Source organism: Lepidochelys kempii, chromosome 8, assembly GCF_965140285.1.
Source record: "Lepidochelys kempii isolate rLepKem1 chromosome 8, rLepKem1.hap1, whole genome shotgun sequence".
Lineage (NCBI taxonomy): Eukaryota > Metazoa > Chordata > Testudines > Cheloniidae > Lepidochelys > Lepidochelys kempii.
The window spans coordinates 103,663,952-103,680,470 of NC_136387.1; the positions used below are offsets into that span (position 1 = coordinate 103,663,952).

Genomic DNA, 16,519 nt, shown 5'->3' on the forward strand with positions numbered 1-16,519 from the left:
TTTTGTGAATGGGTGATGGAGCTAACAAGTTCCATCTCCTCTTTCTCTAGTACTTACTTTGTGAATGAAGAAGATGAAAACCTGCCACATTATGATGAGAAAACTTGGTTTGTTGGGGATCTCAACCGTATCCAAGCAGAAGATTTGCTCCGTGGGAAACCTGATGGAGCTTTTTTAATTCGAGAGAGTAGCAAGAAAGGATGTTACGCTTGTTCTGTGGTGTAAGTCTGTTTTCGTTATGGTTTAACTTACTTGGAAACCTCTAGATTGTCAATCTCAAGTATCTTTGCCATTTGAATTACTTTAGAAAATTCAAGCCACCTTAAAATTCACATGTTCAAATGAGTGCAATATACAGTGGATACATCTAGGTTACAATGGTACAACTTTGTTGCAGAAAGCTGTTAGTTTGGAGGCACAGGTATTGTGGGCCTTATGATCTTCAGTCATGTAATCACTAGGCTATAGTTCTGCAGCATTCCAATAAGAAACTTCATAATAATCTGTGGCCAGATATTCACATCACTCTCTGATAAGGAACATTAGCAAAGTTTGGGTGCTGAAATGTTCCATGTGGCACACGTTGAGATTTGTTCTGATTTGCAGACATGCCAACTGCAGATCCACATCACTGCTATGTTTAAGATCATGATAGCACTTCAGAAAAGCATATTATTTCTGTTGATCAGTATTATGCCACAAAATAGCACTGAAATGGCATAATGTAACCTGCTTTTACTTTGGATTATAAAAGTTCCAGCATGGGGATTATCTAATATCTGATCTTTCTGGCAAATAGTTCCCAGGCTTGTGGAATAATCGTGGTGCTTCAGTAAATGCCAAGTTGGGGACTTGATTACTATAACTTTAGATAACAAACTGACTTGGGAACCCATGCTGTGTTTGCTGACTACCAAACATAGCCCAACATTCTCAACTAGCTTCAAGGTACTGGTGAAATGCCAGCCACATCTGTTTCAAGAGAGTGAGAAAATACACACACACGCATGCACACACACCTGACTTTCTTGGAAGCTCCGTGGCCCTTTTTGCCTTTACCGTTTAAATTGGGAAAATTGGCATCTAAACATCAGTTTCTAGAGACAGTAACTTGGCTGTTTGCCTTATTAAGTGAGCAAGTTCTCCTGAGTAAAATCCACCTAAAACCAAACTTCCAGCTAGAAGGTGGAGGGAGCTGGGGGCAAGGAGACAGGAAGACCCTAAAGTCAAGCACCATATGAAACATCATTCCTAGGTCACGTGGCTTTTGGAGAACCATACTTAAGGAGTGATGTGTGTAGAGAAGTCTCTTGGAGATATAGATATGGTACTTCTCTTCTCCCAGGCACAGAGACTGAGCATCTTGAAGACCAGCTCCCCCTGGGGAGGAAAAAAGCAGGGTGGGGGATTCAAAGGAGACTGGGTCACACTAAGTCTGAGGATTTCCTGCTGTGTAACTGTTCTGAGGCACTAGACTCAAATAGAAGTCCCACAGCTAACTCTGCCTTTCTGCCTCCTGACCTCCTCCACCCCCTTTTTCAGGAGTGGGTCTTGAGGTGGTTTCAAACCCAATTTTTACGATTCAGTGTAGTAGGAATCCTGGTCATGTGAAGGTCTTGGAGTGTTTAATCTCTGGTTATGCTGCTCACCCACCTTCCACTCAAAGATGGAAACTCCTGAAAATCCCATTTAGCAAAATGCTGTCATTTCATGAACGTTCATGTTTTTTGCTGGTTTTATAGAAGTAGACATTGCTTAAACAGAAGTGTTTTGTGGATTCAGAGGGTTACTAAGTGCTACAAGTGAGATGAGTGAGGTTGCTCTCAAACTGAGGCTTTCATTAAATCCAATTATATTCTTCTTTCCCTACTTTTTATTGTTCAAGCTGCTTTATTTCCTTTTTTATTCTCTCCTCCATAAATAGTTATTTAAGAGGCTAAGTATGGATATATTATAAGAAGCAATATCCTAGAAATCATAACAAAGGATCAAATAGTTACAGCTTCTAGTAACATAGTCAGACCTCAGTATCTAACACTTCTGTTTGTTTATTTCTGATACCACTGATGAGAAACAGAACTTTTCTTTTAAATCTCCCAGAAGAGGTTTCTGAAGCTAGACACGCTAAATAACCCTGGAATTGCAGGAGTCCTCTAGAGAAGGAAGGGTTTCCCATCTCCACGGTTTGGTAACTGTTGAAATAAAAGGTCTGAAATAGAATTGCCTGATTGTTTTTCGGCAATCTGAAATCAGTGGGATCTGCAGAAGCTTAGCCGTTTTGAGAATCAGTCCACTTACCTCTGACAAAAATCCATGGAGAGAAACTAGACAAAGCTAGTCTAAAGTAGAATTGGACTGGAGCTAAGTTAGCGGTTAGCAAAGTCTGGGCTGTAACGCCATTTCTTAGTGGTCCTCGGAATGAAAGAGTTTGAGAAGTAAGCAGTGGGGGTTGGAGTACTGAGATAAGAGCTGTCCCATGTGAAAACCTCTGTGTTATGTAGATCACTTTGTAAGAATGTCTAACCGCTCTTCCTAGAAGCATATCTTCTCACAGAATCTCTATTATAACATCCCCTTCACTTCTTTCTAGAGTTTTGTCATTATTTTATTGACACAAAATCAGCCTTGCTATAGTAGTTGCCTGTTGACATTGAGACTGTCATGTTAAACTGTCCTGTTTCTTTCCTTACAGAGCTGATGGCGAAGTTAAACACTGTGTGATCTACAGCACTCCAAGGGGCTATGGGTTTGCAGAACCATATAACCTGTACAGCACACTTAAGGAATTAGTCCTTCATTACCAGCAGACATCCCTCATTCAACACAACGATTCCCTAAATGTCAGGCTCGCCTATCCTGTCTACGCACAGATGCCCTCCTCCCTTTGCAGATAAATTCTGGGGAGGGGGAAAGTGTTGGCTATCTTGGATTCTTTTCTACAGTTTTTATTAGAACTCTGAGGGCATTCTTTCTCCTTAGACTGCTTGTTTTGCACAAGAAGTGATTCTGTGAATGTGAATCAAAGAGGCCTAGCAGCAACAAGACGACAACTTGGGTGTAGGTGTCCTGGTGCTACCTAAAGCTCAGCTATGCTTTTACACTGATACTTGTGTTTCCTTCCGGGGGGAATAAACTCAACATAAACACATCCAAAAAACTGGAAGCAAAACATTTTATGGAGATGATTTTTTGCCAGGCACCTTCAGCAGAACTTTTAATTGGGATTTTTTTTCTTGTTCTTGTGGAGACAATTTTGAAGCCTCTATTGAGGCATCAGTAATGTCTTTCAGTCTTAAACTCCAAGAAACTAGGGGGGGAAACTCTACCACAGCAATGCTCTCTGTTAATTTTAGCAGCTTCACTGCGATTCAGCCGAACTTCCAAATGAGGGCTTATCTTGAGGAGGCGTGGAATTTGGTGAGAGAAGACCAAAGGAATTATGGGAAAGTTTCAGGTTGTTATTTAAAAGGAAAAAAATCCTTATAAAGAAAAGTTGCTTTATTTTTTACCAACAGTAACAAAGTTTTGGTTTCAACGGCACTACAGGTCTTCGCTTAAAGGAAATGTTTATAACCAAATTGAACCCACCAAAACTTTGTTCGTTGCTGGATTGAGCACTTATGGGGGAAGGTTGCGTTAGCATCCGCACATACTTTCTACACCAAAACTTGAAACAAATAAAAGGAAAAGCTAAAACTTTTTGTGTGGTTTTGAAAACTCTGATCTGTCTGAATTGATGTAATTGTTCCTCCTTCCTCTCCCCTCCTCCGTTTTTTCTTTGTTTTTTTGTTGTTGTTTTGGGACACTTCTTTCCAAGTCTTTTAGATACTATTCTTTGGAATGTAAACCAGAATGAAGCTGGCCACTCATGTTTTGTGAGTTCTGTTGCTGATTGATGAACTATTCTTTTGAAACCCTTGTAACATTTTTGAAATGTAAGTATAAAGAAAAGGTGCAATTCAGTGCTTCTGGATGGCTTATTATACCAAATAATTACATGAAGACCGGTCCTCAGATTTTTTCTATTATAAATAGTATGCTAATTCGTACCAATGCCCTTTGACTTGTTCACCGTGAACCAGATTCTGATTTCCGTTACTCCACTGAAGTCAGGTACTCAAGATTTTATGTTAGTAGAATCCAGTTCCACTACGTATAGCCGTGTTTAGAGTTGGGCAATAATAAATTAACCTGCATTTATTTGTAAACACAGCAGCCAGTTAAGTAGTAGCCAAAGCAGGAAGTGGATCGTCTGCTACAAGACAGGCATAGACTATTCTAAAAACTACAGGTTCTCTTGTGCTATCTGCTGAAGTATCTGATACTGTCAGATGCTAGGTAGGCAAATCCTGGGTGCAACTTGGTACAGCAGTCTTGTATTCCTAAAATGCTTAAGCCAAGGAATAATTGCATTTGAGAGATGTAGGTTATCCCCATTATGTTTTGACTCAGTATTTTGATTTGCTCCTCCTGAGTCTCTACAATGGAAAACTAAATTAGGCAAGAGTAATTTTGTTTGGCAACAAAGCACAAGTGGCAAAGTAATTATTCAGTGTGTGGTCTTAGAATTTAATTTTTGCTGTTTTTAGTGGTAGCATTTTGTTTTATACTCGCTGTATGTAAATTGCCCAGGCAAGGAAACAGTCTAGTGGTTAAGACACAGGCCTGCAAGTTGGGAGCCCTTGGGTCTGTTCCTGACCCTGTCACTGACTTCTTGTTTGAATTTGAACCATCTGTAATCCCTGAGGAATAGTGGCAAGGTTGTTGAGGCTTAATTAATGTTTACACTGAGAAATCATCAAACAAAAGCACTATAAAATATTGTTAAGCAGAGCATTATTTATTCATGAGTAGGGACATGACAGATCTTGAACACTGATAAATAGTGGAAAGGACAATTTAGATTGCTTGGCATGTCCAAGCAACACTTTATTTTGCACTAATGTGCCACTGGTTAACCAGCTAGAATGTGATCTTCAAATGAAGCATTGTCAAGGTTTAGAAAGCCCCACAAACTGAAGCTCGTGTGAAAGGAAAATGAGACTAACGCAAGGCTCCATGCCAAATGACCCAGTTTCCCCTGGTTGGCTACTACGTTGCTGGGAAAATGTCTGCCCCATTCAGTAAAAACCTAGATTCACTGCTCCCGTTGTAGGTCAGAAATGGACTTTTTTTAAATGAAAGCAACTTGCCACATCCCTTGAGTTATGGCTAATCTGCTGACTGCAAAGCATCATTCATTTTGGGGGGAGGGATAGCTCAGTGGTTTGAGCATTGGCCTGCTAAACCCAGGGTTGTGAGTTCAATCCTTGAGGGGGCCATTTAGGGATCTGGGGCAAAAATTGGGGATTGGTCCTGCTTTGAGCAGGGGGTTGGACTAGATGACCTCCTGAGGTCCCTTCCAACCCTGATATTCTATGATTCTATGATTCTCATCCTTTATCTCTTGCCCTTCCAGCATTCTCCTCACCATTGGATTAAATCTAGATTACACATATATTTGGTAGATTTTTCAAAGGCACAGATAGCAGTTATTTACTGTCTATGCCTTTGAAAATCTACTGCATTACATCATGGGTCTTCTCTTACTTCCACTGGAAACTCTAGTAGAGTCAATGTTATTCCTCATTCTGTGCTCCCACTGGTGAGAATCTGTGAAGTGTCTTGCTATCTGAACTGTGACATAGTTTCATATTAACCAAGCAAAGGTCAATTATCAGACTAAATCCCGGCTCCGTTTCTCAGTGGCAGTGGTGCAGGAAGTAGAACTACTTCTGAAGCTTCCTTGTAGTTGAATCTCAATGAGCTTGTGATGTTGTAGGCCAGATTCCACTTTTGGTTATGCCTGTATAAATTCAGAGTAATTCCATTGGCTTCTGTGAAGTGACTTTGGCTTTACAGTGGGGTATGAATGAACTCAGAATCTGCCGCCCCCCCTTCCCCACCCTTTCAAATTTCTTCACCCATCACAGGTGCTGCATTGTTATGAGCAATACATCCAGAAAGCTAAAAGCCATCTAGAAGCATTTTAATTCTTTTCCCCCCTAAATTTCAGATTAGGACTGTGTTCAAATTAAAACCTAAAAGTTCCTCACTTTCTCCATCCCTATCTCTCTGACTCCTGGTTTGCCCATGTGCCTTTTTGCACTTGATTTAGGCACACAAGTTACAGCTTGTTAGTGTTTTACCCATTTTATGGTAACACATGCCATTGCACACCTCCTTTTTGCCTCAGTTTTTGCACTCATGTGGCAAGTGAAATATGGGTATAAAACCAAGTGAAATATATAGCAGGTATAATTCACTAGGGGGCCTCCTCCTGCTCCCAGTCACTCCAGTTGGCCTGATCCTGCTCACTCACTGGTATAAAACCAGTGTAACCCTGTTACTCCCCACAGAGCCATTCCTCTCAAGATTGAAAGAGAAATTGGGCTCAATAGATGCAGGATTGGGCCCTAGTATCTGCTGTTAGCAAGCTTAAAAGAAATGTATAAGAGAGAAGGTAAGGGCAAAAGAAGGAGTAAAATCCAATGATTTTAAAAAAAACAAACAAGCCAATATGTTCATGTGTGAAGAGAGTGCAGAAAAGTTCTGGTTTCAAGGGTCAAAAGATGGGGAACTTATGCTCAGTTTATTGGAGCAGCCATTTCTTACCTGACTGCAGCTAGAATAGTACTGATCTCACTGACCCATGTTGTATTAAATATATATATAGATTTTAAATAACTTTTTTTTTTGCACAGTGTTAAATAGGGGAAACGATATTGAGACTTTCTAATATGCACAGTTTCTTCTATCTGTTTGAAGTATATTTGCAGGGAACAGGGGTGATTCAGTATTTTGCTTTTTCACAAATGGGGAAACCAGATCTACTTCCACAGTTGCCATTGTGCCCATTGTATGCAGCACATCAGCCAAGAACACCATGTTGCTGAGCTTCTAACTCTCCTCCCATTAGTTCCTTTGCCAGTCACATGTCTTACTGTGAACAAATGGGGGGTGATAGGACGAGTTGGTACGATGCAGTTTGAGGATGCTGCAAAGTTTTCCCAAAGAGCACAGATGCAGCCTAAAAACAAGGGTGTCTCATTGAGTATTTGAACCAGCGTGTAAGAGAATATGAACATATATGGTGGTGCATTTTCCAGTTAAAGAGGAGAGAAATTGTCTAAACTATTTCTGTGTCTGGAAGTGATGGCGCAATGCCTGCCATGTACCGCATGTCCCCTAGGTCTGTACTGGGTTCTGAGGCAGTGCAAGTCTTCTCTCTGCGCCAAGATCAAACATGGTTTCTCCATGTGCGCGCACACTTCCAAAGGTGACAGAGGGAGAAAAGGAATTCTCAAACTAATGAGCCTGATTCTCTTCTCACTTACACCGTTGTAAGCAAGAGATTCCATTGAAGAAAAGCTGTGCATGTGAAAGGAGAATCAAGCCCATCTGCTTTACATGATACCCAAATTTCAGGCTGCACTCATGTCACAGGACAGAAATCAAAGCAAATCTTGGCCTCTTTAAAGCCAAGCAGCTATAATGGATACTGTGGAAATAAATGTTGAAGCTTTCAGTGCAGTTGTAAGGGCTGGGGGGAATATTGGTTGCCCTAACATTGCTCTGTGTGCAACTTGGATGGCAACATGTCCAGTAACTTAATGCTATGGCTGTTTAAAACAGCAGAATTACTAAAGGAGTGTCACAGTTTTAAATTTTGGAAAAGCCCCTTATATTTGGTACTTGAACAGTCTCTTTTCTGTTGTTTGAATGTTTTTGTTTTTTTTCTTTATACTAACAGGGAAGGAAAATCTGAAATGTTGATGAATCTTGTAAATGTGCTGCATTTTGCAGACATAAAACAGGTACTTTTTTGTGGGTGGAGGGGAGGGTAAGAGACAGGTTCAAAATGCAATTTTAACAGCACTATGGTGAAGTGAGGTTTTGTTTTCATCCATATTCTAGAGTCCTACGTTCCTTTGTTTTCTCCCTACCTTAATGTCAGCTTTGTGTACAGCAAAGTCAAAATATATTCCTGAAAGAACAAAGACTCATGCCAATTTCTGCTTCAAATGGCAAATTTAAGTCAGATGCACAAAGGCTTTAGTAAGTGAGAGAATGAGTTGAAAATCCAGGCTCAGCTTCTTGAAGAACTTATGATTATAGTTTTGAGCAAGGAACAGACAATGCCTTTGAACAGGACTCCTGTCTTTATTCACAAAAGATTAGACGCCAAAATGATTCTAGTCTCAATTTTTGCATAGAAAGCCTTGGAATAATTGGGTATACGTTTGTAAGTAAGTGTGCGTGTGTGTGTTAAAAGCAGTTGGGATAGTGATGAAAGTCTTAAAGGACTTACTCAACTATTTTTACAAAGATCTCCTGTTTTGTATTTGAAGGAACCTTGCATTGCTGTCCCACTAGTTTCCTTTTGGCACAATCTGCCAGCAAGAGGAGAGAACAAAGCCACACCATCTTACCCAAATAATACCAGGACGTGTTGGTAAAGCAATACTGCTAATTATTCTGTATAGCAGGAGTATGTTTTGACAGTGCTATAGAAAAGTTTGTCCAAACTTTTGCAAAGCTTACATTCTGTGGCCAGAAATATTTTCTGTGGGAGGGGAGGGAAGAATTTTGAAAGCCCTTTAGAGGCCGTACCATTTGTTCCACAAGACTAAGATTCAGGATTATCAGTGTGTTTTTGTGAGTTGTTCTAGAAGATGATGGTGCTTAAAACACTGGTCTTTGGGGCTGGCTCCATACGTTTAATGCAACTCTCCTATTCTTCACTTTTGGCAGTAGACCCACCCCCATTCTGTGGCTAATGCAAATGTAACATTGGTTTAGAATTTGACTTAAAATACTTGGCATGCAGGCTTCTGCAGCAAATTAAGTACAGGCGTCTGTTCTATTTGGTCAACAGAAATAACGGTTCTCTCTGATCAATCAGTATGAGACAACATTTTCAGTTAGGCGTTTATTTTAAATTTCCTCCGATTTTTTACCATCAGATGTTGCTTTTGGAATATTGGCTTTAATAAGTGAGAGTTTTTTTTTCTGTAAATTCACCACCACTCCATTAAATGTGCTTGCTGGGTGGTGTAGTGGTCACAGAATGGGCTTGACTTCACAATTGTGTTAAAAATGACATAGCAATGGCCAGGGACCAAATTAACCCCCTGGTATAAATCTATTAACTTCAGTGGGGTTACTTACCACCCCATTTATGCCAGCAGTGAAATTAGCCCTGGGAATCATCATTGAAGTACAATGTGTGTAGATTGTTTTGTTGGATGATTGTTTGTGTTTGGTTGTTTTTTTTTCTGGTTTGGGTTGGTTTGTTTGGTTTTTGTGAGTTACTCATACATCAAATAAGAATACAGTTGACTAAACCTGTTAATTTTGTATGTTTGGCAGTTTACAGCACCATGGGATTGTAACAGTCTGCATCATATCTGTGTGTGTGTGTATGTACTGTATGTATATAGCTCTATGTAAAATATATTCACATACACATTTATATGCATTAGCCATAAGTGGCACTGGCCCTTAAAACTAAAACAAAATTCACTATTTGCACGTTTTTACACACATTTAGACAAAGTTGGGTTTGTTTTCTTCAAATGAAAGGGGTTTATCAGGAACATCTTGACAATGTGCTTTTGAGAGTCTACACTATGGTTTTGTTTTGGTTTTTTTGTTTGTTTTTTTTTTAAATTGGATTGTTTAGAGGTTTTTTTAATTATTTACTCTGGGACAAGAGCATTAAAATGTGTTCAAAGCAAAGGTTACTTTTAAAATTACCTCTTGTTTTCCTTCAAGATGCAGTAATGTTTGCATGTTTTCAATCAATCTAACCAAACTCCTGTCTAGAACTAATGTGCAAAGGAGGGTAACAGTATGTCTCACGTTGTGAATGCACTGGTTAGATGAAGGCGTGTCTCGGTGTAAACCATGAGTGTAGGTTTGGTTTTTGTAGTCAGGACTGAAATGATAGCACATGCTCCTTTTGTATAACCTTTGTGTTAATGTTGTTGCATTGTTTTAAAATGTTTTTTTTTTCTTCCAAGAGATACTGCCTCTGTTTAGAACCTGCTTCTCATGGAGCTGGTGGAGGGCGGGGGGTGGTTGTTATTTTCCTCCATATGAATTCCAGCATGTAACTTTTTTGGTACTCTTGTTGTTATTTGTGTAAAACCTGTTCTGTCGTTTATGCTGTAGTTTAAAAAAAAAAAAAGGAATTTGTGTAGTTTAACTTTTAAAAAGAAACAAACTGCTTCATATGGAAACCAATTGTATGTTAGTGTTTTTGGACAAGTCATACTGTAGTTTCTAGATCAGTAATGCAACATTGTACTTGTCACCAGATGTGTTACGATTTTGCTGTATTTTTTTAATAGATGGTTGGGCTTTTAAATCCCAGACACTAAACATCCTGGGCCTACCTGCTCTAGATTTAAACAAAAAAAAATGCAATAAAAAAGTTGCAATAAAGCACATTTACATGTAATGTTTTAGAAGGATGTACTGACAGCTGTTTCTAATAAATTCAGAAATGCAGCCTAGCTGGCATGTTGTGGTGTTAGCTGTGTTTGTTTCTCCTGGTTGAGGCAGTGAAAATGGATTTTGTTTAAGGCTCAGTTCAAGACTAGAGTTTGTTTGTTTGTTGTGTTTTTGGTTGTTGCCAAAATTGCACTATGTCTCCAAAATCCTAAGCAATTTAAACTCCAGTTAACAAATACACACTTCAGCACTGCTTCATTTGGGTGCCTGAAACAAGACCTCTCGCCTGACTTGGCAAGAGATCCAGCAACAGGGCATTCACTGAAAATGGTGTAAAAGCAATGGTTCTAGCTAGGCTATACGGTCCCACAACAACTCTACATTCCTTGTACAATTTCACATGGATCCTGAGACTATGGTACTGAACAATTTCCTTGCATTTACAATCTCTTCAGAGATAACCAATTTAGATCAGTTTTCAGAGTAGCAGCCGTGTTAGTCTGTATCCGCAAAAAGAACAGGAGGACTTGTGGCACCTTAGAGACTAACAAATTTATTTGAGCTGTAGCTTACGAAAGTTTATGCTAAAATACATTTGTTAGTCTCTAAGGTGCCACAAGTCCTCCTTTTTCTTTTTAATTTAGATCAGAGATTACAACGTAGCAATAGCACTAGTGTAAATGAAATCACTCTCTTGGCATGTTTGTTCTTTAATTCTCCCTTTCTTCAGTTCAGTTATGGTCCCTTTCCATAGGTCATGGAGACGTCAGACATGTTCATGGGTGCCTGATCATTTCCGAAACATCAGTCTAGTGATTCAGCTCTGATTTGGGGCTCTAGAAATAGCAGGGAGAGGCTTGAGCATCTTTAACCCGATACCCAAGCTTCCCACTGAAGAAGCAGTAGTTTGTGGGCCTTATTCTCCAGTCACACCACTTCCATTCACTTTAATATATAGTGTAAGTGTTGAAATATAACTGGGTTCTCTGGTTTACTCAGTAACCCGCCAGATCCTTCTGCCACTGAGATCAATGAGAGCAGAATTGGGTCTTTGCATTTCTCACACCTAACACACCCTCTTTGCCTGGAATTGGCAAAGTGAAATCTCTGGGAGCCTGGGCTTACGTTCCTTAGTGATTACATCCGAACCCATCACTGCCACTGCACAGGTGTGTACACTAATAATTACATGGTGAGCTTCAAGACAGAGGCTCACGCTTTGCTGCGTGTGTTCACTTTTTGGCAATGCTGCCATTCCACATCCACCTTGTGGTAAATGGGCCACGGTCTTATGCAGATGGCTTTTATAACCCCCATTTTCTTGTTCATAGATGAGAAAAATAACTGGCAACTTGCTAATGGGGGAAGGGGAATTTGAGTCTGCATCAAACACTAAGGGAGAGAGACCAGGCGGGTGAGGTAATTATCTTATTGCATCAGCTAAGTGACCATTAAAATCACCTAGGGAGGTGGGAAGAACTAACATGAGTGATCTTGGTTTGATTTGATTTTTCTCTCTCTCTCAATAGTAATACGTGGGATTTACCAAAGCTAGGGGAAACATTATGCTGGATGCCACTGGCCTAAATCCAGAGTGATTCCATTGATTTCAGTGGTATTACCTGTGTGTAACCAATCAGAATCGAGCCCTGTAGTGCTGACAGGGAGAGAGTTTAAATCGAATACAGCTGTTGACAAGTATGCCTGGTATTTCTCTTCACAGTTCTCTCTCAAGATCTGCTTTTGGCTTGTTGGTATCATGCTCCCGTATTGTTACAAGGTACAGTTGCATCCAGTGGTTCAATAGCTTGTATTGGCTGTGTTTGACCTCCGTCCCGTGGAGGCAGATCCATGTACTACATTGCCATGACTCCGTAATACTTGTCTGTCTTGCCGAATTAAAAACCGATATTTTCCTGAGGCCAGGCTGTGTGGTTGGTTTGTGGGGTTTTTTTTTTGTTTTTGTTTTTTTTACTAAACGCCGCCCTAAAACGCACTCCATGCTTTCTAAAAAATAATGGAGGCTTGTAGGAGGTTCAGCTGCTGTTCACACTGGTCAAGGAGTGACCAGTGCACATCGCTTAATAGCGTTCTGCATGCTACAGTGGTGTGAAGTGGTCAGGGCTCCATTGTACGCACATGGCCTGAGACAGTCCCTGCCCCCATCCACCTAGCCAAAGACAGACCAAACAGGAGAGAAAGGGATTGCTATAATCCCCATTTTATAGAGAGAGGCCTGAGGCACTGAGAGCCCAGGGCCCAGCTCCTTAAAGGTACTTAGACATATGACTTTAGGCACCACTGACCGTTTCAAAGCTGCCATTCAGGTGCCCCTTATACGCACAGGAGTGGCTGGTCAACACTGGCAAAGCTGCCTAGTGCTACCGAGGCGCCCGGAGCCCTCACTCAAGCCAAAGCCAGGTAGGCCTTCCCCTGTTTAGTGTATGAACCCCCTTTCCAAGACCTCTCTCTTCAGTGGGGCCCAAACCCGTAGGTTTGCTCAGAGCACACCTGCCAGCCCCTACATGGAGGGCCAGAGCATAGTCCCCAATAGGCGTGGGGGTAGAAAGGCAACACCAAAGACAGGTGGGGACACGGAACCAGAGGGTGAGGGATGGAGTGGGGACAGGAGACAGGCCAAGACCTAGCAGCTAACTCCATCTATCTAAGCCCAGGGGCGTTCCCACCTGAGGAGCATGAGCTGAGGCCCTTCAGGCAGGTGGACCAGACCAGCTGCTGAGGCACCTAATCCCCCTCTTCTCTCTACCATTTAAGTTGAGGGGGGGGATGTTAGGCAGCTCCTGGTCAGCTGGGTGGCTACTGAGGATCCCTTCCTTAGGCACCAACATCTCCCTGTGCATTGCATGGGGCACCTGCGTGTCTAGCGTGGGGCTGAGAAATGCACTGGATGGCAGCCCACCTGTGCATGAGACACAGCAATGCTGAGAGGGACAACACCTCAGTATCCTCAAGGATCTGAGCCCAAATGACTTGCCCAGGACAACACAGGGAGCCAGAGCTGGCCATGGAGAAGTTGGGAATGAAGCTCAACTCTCCTGCAGGCCAGACCAGTGCCATGCCCACAAGCCCAAAGATTTTTTTCTCCTGTGCTCTGATGCCAACTGGCCTCAAAAATCATTCAGTGGGCAAGGCCCCGTGTTGGCTTTGGGGAGCACAATGAGGTGTGCCCAGCATACAGCTCCAAAAAACCCATCATCACAGAGTGAAGGGGGCACAGTGGTGATGCCTGTCGTGGTCAAGCCGAGCCTTGGGAATGCCAGGCAAGAGCCAGTTAAAGAACATGCCCTGACAATCTTAACTCTGTCCTCATCCCACCGGAGCCCAGTGGGAAACAGGGGAGCCAGAAACCGTTGAGTCAGCCACAAACCAATCAGCCCACCCCAGAAAATAGAGTAAAAATTAAAACTGATTAAATTAAATAAAATGCCCCAACATGTCAGCACCCCCCACCTCCCGGGCAGTCTGCCAGCAGACAGCCTGGTCTATCCCAGGGTAAGGGACTAGCTGGGCATTGCTGCAACCTCTCATGATTAACTACGTGGTTCCTCTGCTGGGCCAGAGCCCTTGGAAGCAGTCAGCCACACGAAGCAGCCCTGTGAGCAGGCGTGTTAGAAGCCCTATAAGCCACAGGCACCTGCTACACCCGCACCAGGGAGCGCTGCATGGACCCCTGCTGCAGCATTGCCAATCAGAGCTGTGCAATTCACCCTGGCACAGAGACTAGCTGTGTGCCGCGGAATAGCCCCCTTCCGGCTTCGCTGCGGCCACCTGCGGCACACGGCATCTGCCTAGCGAGTGGTGTAGGCAATACCCACGAGTGGCCAAAGTGTTCGGAGCGCAGCCAATTACAGAGGTGCACGCTGCTGCCCTGTCCAAGCCTGGGCTGCACTGAACAAAGGGCCCAACACAAAAAGCTGCCCGGGTGTTTAACCCAGCAGCAGCTGTGTTTTCAGAGCCCACTGGGTGCTTCAAAGACAGCACCCCCACTGTGACTCCCTGTCCCGAAAGAGCTTGTAGCCGCCCTGTGCCCTAGCGGCCCATGCTAGCAGGGCTTGGGATGTGCCCGCCCCTCTCTGGCCAACTACATGCCCCCAAATTCCTGCCAAGTCTGCCTGAGCAGGGTTTGCAGGCACAGACCAAGAAAGCCCAGCTTTTCCTTCGGTGTGTTCCAAGGCCTTTGCAGCTCTTTGGGGCCACGGTGTAACACGCCAAGGAGCAGCTGGCCCCAGACTATATGTGAGCCAACACTTTGGATGGTGTCCTCGGCAGCTGCAGCCTGTCTGAGTGGGGTTGTTGGTAAGCTGACAGGTGAATGCTGGGCACGGCCCCGCAGTGACCAGGTTATCAGCGCAACCCACAAGACCCTTGCATTGCAAGCCTGTTTTCAGATGCTTGTGCAGGTATTTCAGCAACAATGTAAGTCTCTGGCAGGCTCTGGCTTGGGGGGGGGGGGGGGTGCAGGGCACATGGCACGTCAGCCCTGCCCATGATACCAGACTCATACCATATCCCCCTCCGAAACCTTCCCACTTTGTGCTAAAGTAAGCAGCCGCGCAGTAAACAACCTTGCACTCTGCTTTGTCATTGTTAGGCTTCAGGGTTAACACCCTGCTCGTGTTGAGAGGGACATGCTAATCACCTGCACAATTACCGCTCTGTCTGCAATGCTCCTGCTGGTCTTGAAGCATAAGCAGTACAGGGCCCTTAAAAAGCTTCAAGGCTGCAGAACCTGATGAGGCCACCTGGAAAAAAGAAAAGACAAGGCTCTTTTGGCAACACATGGTGTGCTGGTTTAATGCCCTCACTGGTGTTCGGGTGGCAATTTCACTTAGTTCTCAGTCTAAAGGTGAATTTGGAGCCGGGGAGGCATAGTTGGTAAAAATCCACTGGGTTCTTTTTGCATTTACAGCCTGCCCTTCTCAGGGTTGGGTTGGGGGTTTTTTTTTTCCCCCTGCCATTGGTGCATTTTTTTCCCCAGCTGCTTGTTTCTGAGGGCTCAGGACCAGGTAGCGCAACGTCAGCTTATTTTTAGCCTGCCCCTCCTGCCATGGCGTTAAGCCGCAGTGAGGACCTGTGCATGTGCCCTCGGTGCACTTGAGTTTGTGCGAACAAGCAGGGCTGCAAAGCGATCCTACCGAACAGAGCCCAGGGCTTGTCGCTCCTGCTGGGTGAACGTCAGGCTGAGGTGCCGCATGTCTGATCCACAGGGCCTTGAAATAATTGCAGGGGCTGCGGACGCTCCCGTCTGCAAACACGCTGGCCATGCAGTACCTTTTATTTTAACTGCCAAGAGCCCCCGTTCATGTCACACACCGGCTGAGATGTCTAAACACAAAAGTCACAGAGTGCGAATGGAGCCATGGCTGCGCTGCGTCTCATTGCTCGCAGGATGAGCTGCAAAGCCACCCTGGCCCTGAATATCATAGTCAGCCTCCATTGGCTCGCAGCACTTTGCAAGTGACCACATAATTCGCACAGAAGATGCGGCCACTGTCGTGATGGGCTTCAGGACAGACCTCCCCCCCCAACAGAAGGCAAAAGGCCTCACGAACGAGGCATGCAGCAAATAGTTCTGGTCCCTCTTGCTTGGCATGCCGACTCCATCTGCGTCCTCTCGTGATCCGAGCCAGGGTGATGTCACTAGAACGATGCAGTCAAGGATACCGTTGAAACCGTACTTAGAGTCAAGCCTCTGGGGAATTTCTCAGGCTTCCAGCGTGTGAGTTACCGTAGCACTGCAGAGGTGCAATAGCTGCAGGCTCTGACGGTGACACTGATTAGAAACGACAGCACAATGGGCCCCCACCGCTGCATCGCGCCACTGAAATCTGGGGCCAGATTATTTTTCCCAATTAAGAAAATGGTTTGATGCCGATTTCATTGCCCCCCATGAAGGGGGAGTCAGCTACAAAGGAAAACGCCAGTTTGTCGATTTCCCCTGGGAGGTTGGTCGGCAGGAATCACCAAGAGGATTTTCACAGAGGGGGTTGGGAAGAATTTT

The 16,519-nt window shown here is 43.6% G+C and overlaps 1 protein-coding gene across 3 annotated transcripts in view; it reads left to right on the forward strand.

Annotated features, from left to right (window-relative positions):
• PIK3R3 (phosphoinositide-3-kinase regulatory subunit 3) overlaps positions 1 to 12,417 on the forward strand; it is a 347,705-nt gene extending 335,288 nt beyond the window's left edge. For 2 of the 3 annotated variants that reach the window (XM_073357839.2, XM_073357840.2), the window contains 2 exons: positions 51 to 221; positions 2,693 to 12,417. In XM_073357839.2, coding sequence (XP_073213940.1) covers positions 51 to 221; positions 2,693 to 2,894 — 373 coding nt within the window. In that variant the 3' untranslated portion in view covers positions 2,895 to 12,417. The remainder of the gene's footprint in view (positions 1 to 50; positions 222 to 2,692) is intronic. The other variant, XR_012160507.2, reaches the window with a different exon arrangement.
• The last annotated feature ends 4,102 nt before the right edge of the window (positions 12,418 to 16,519 follow it).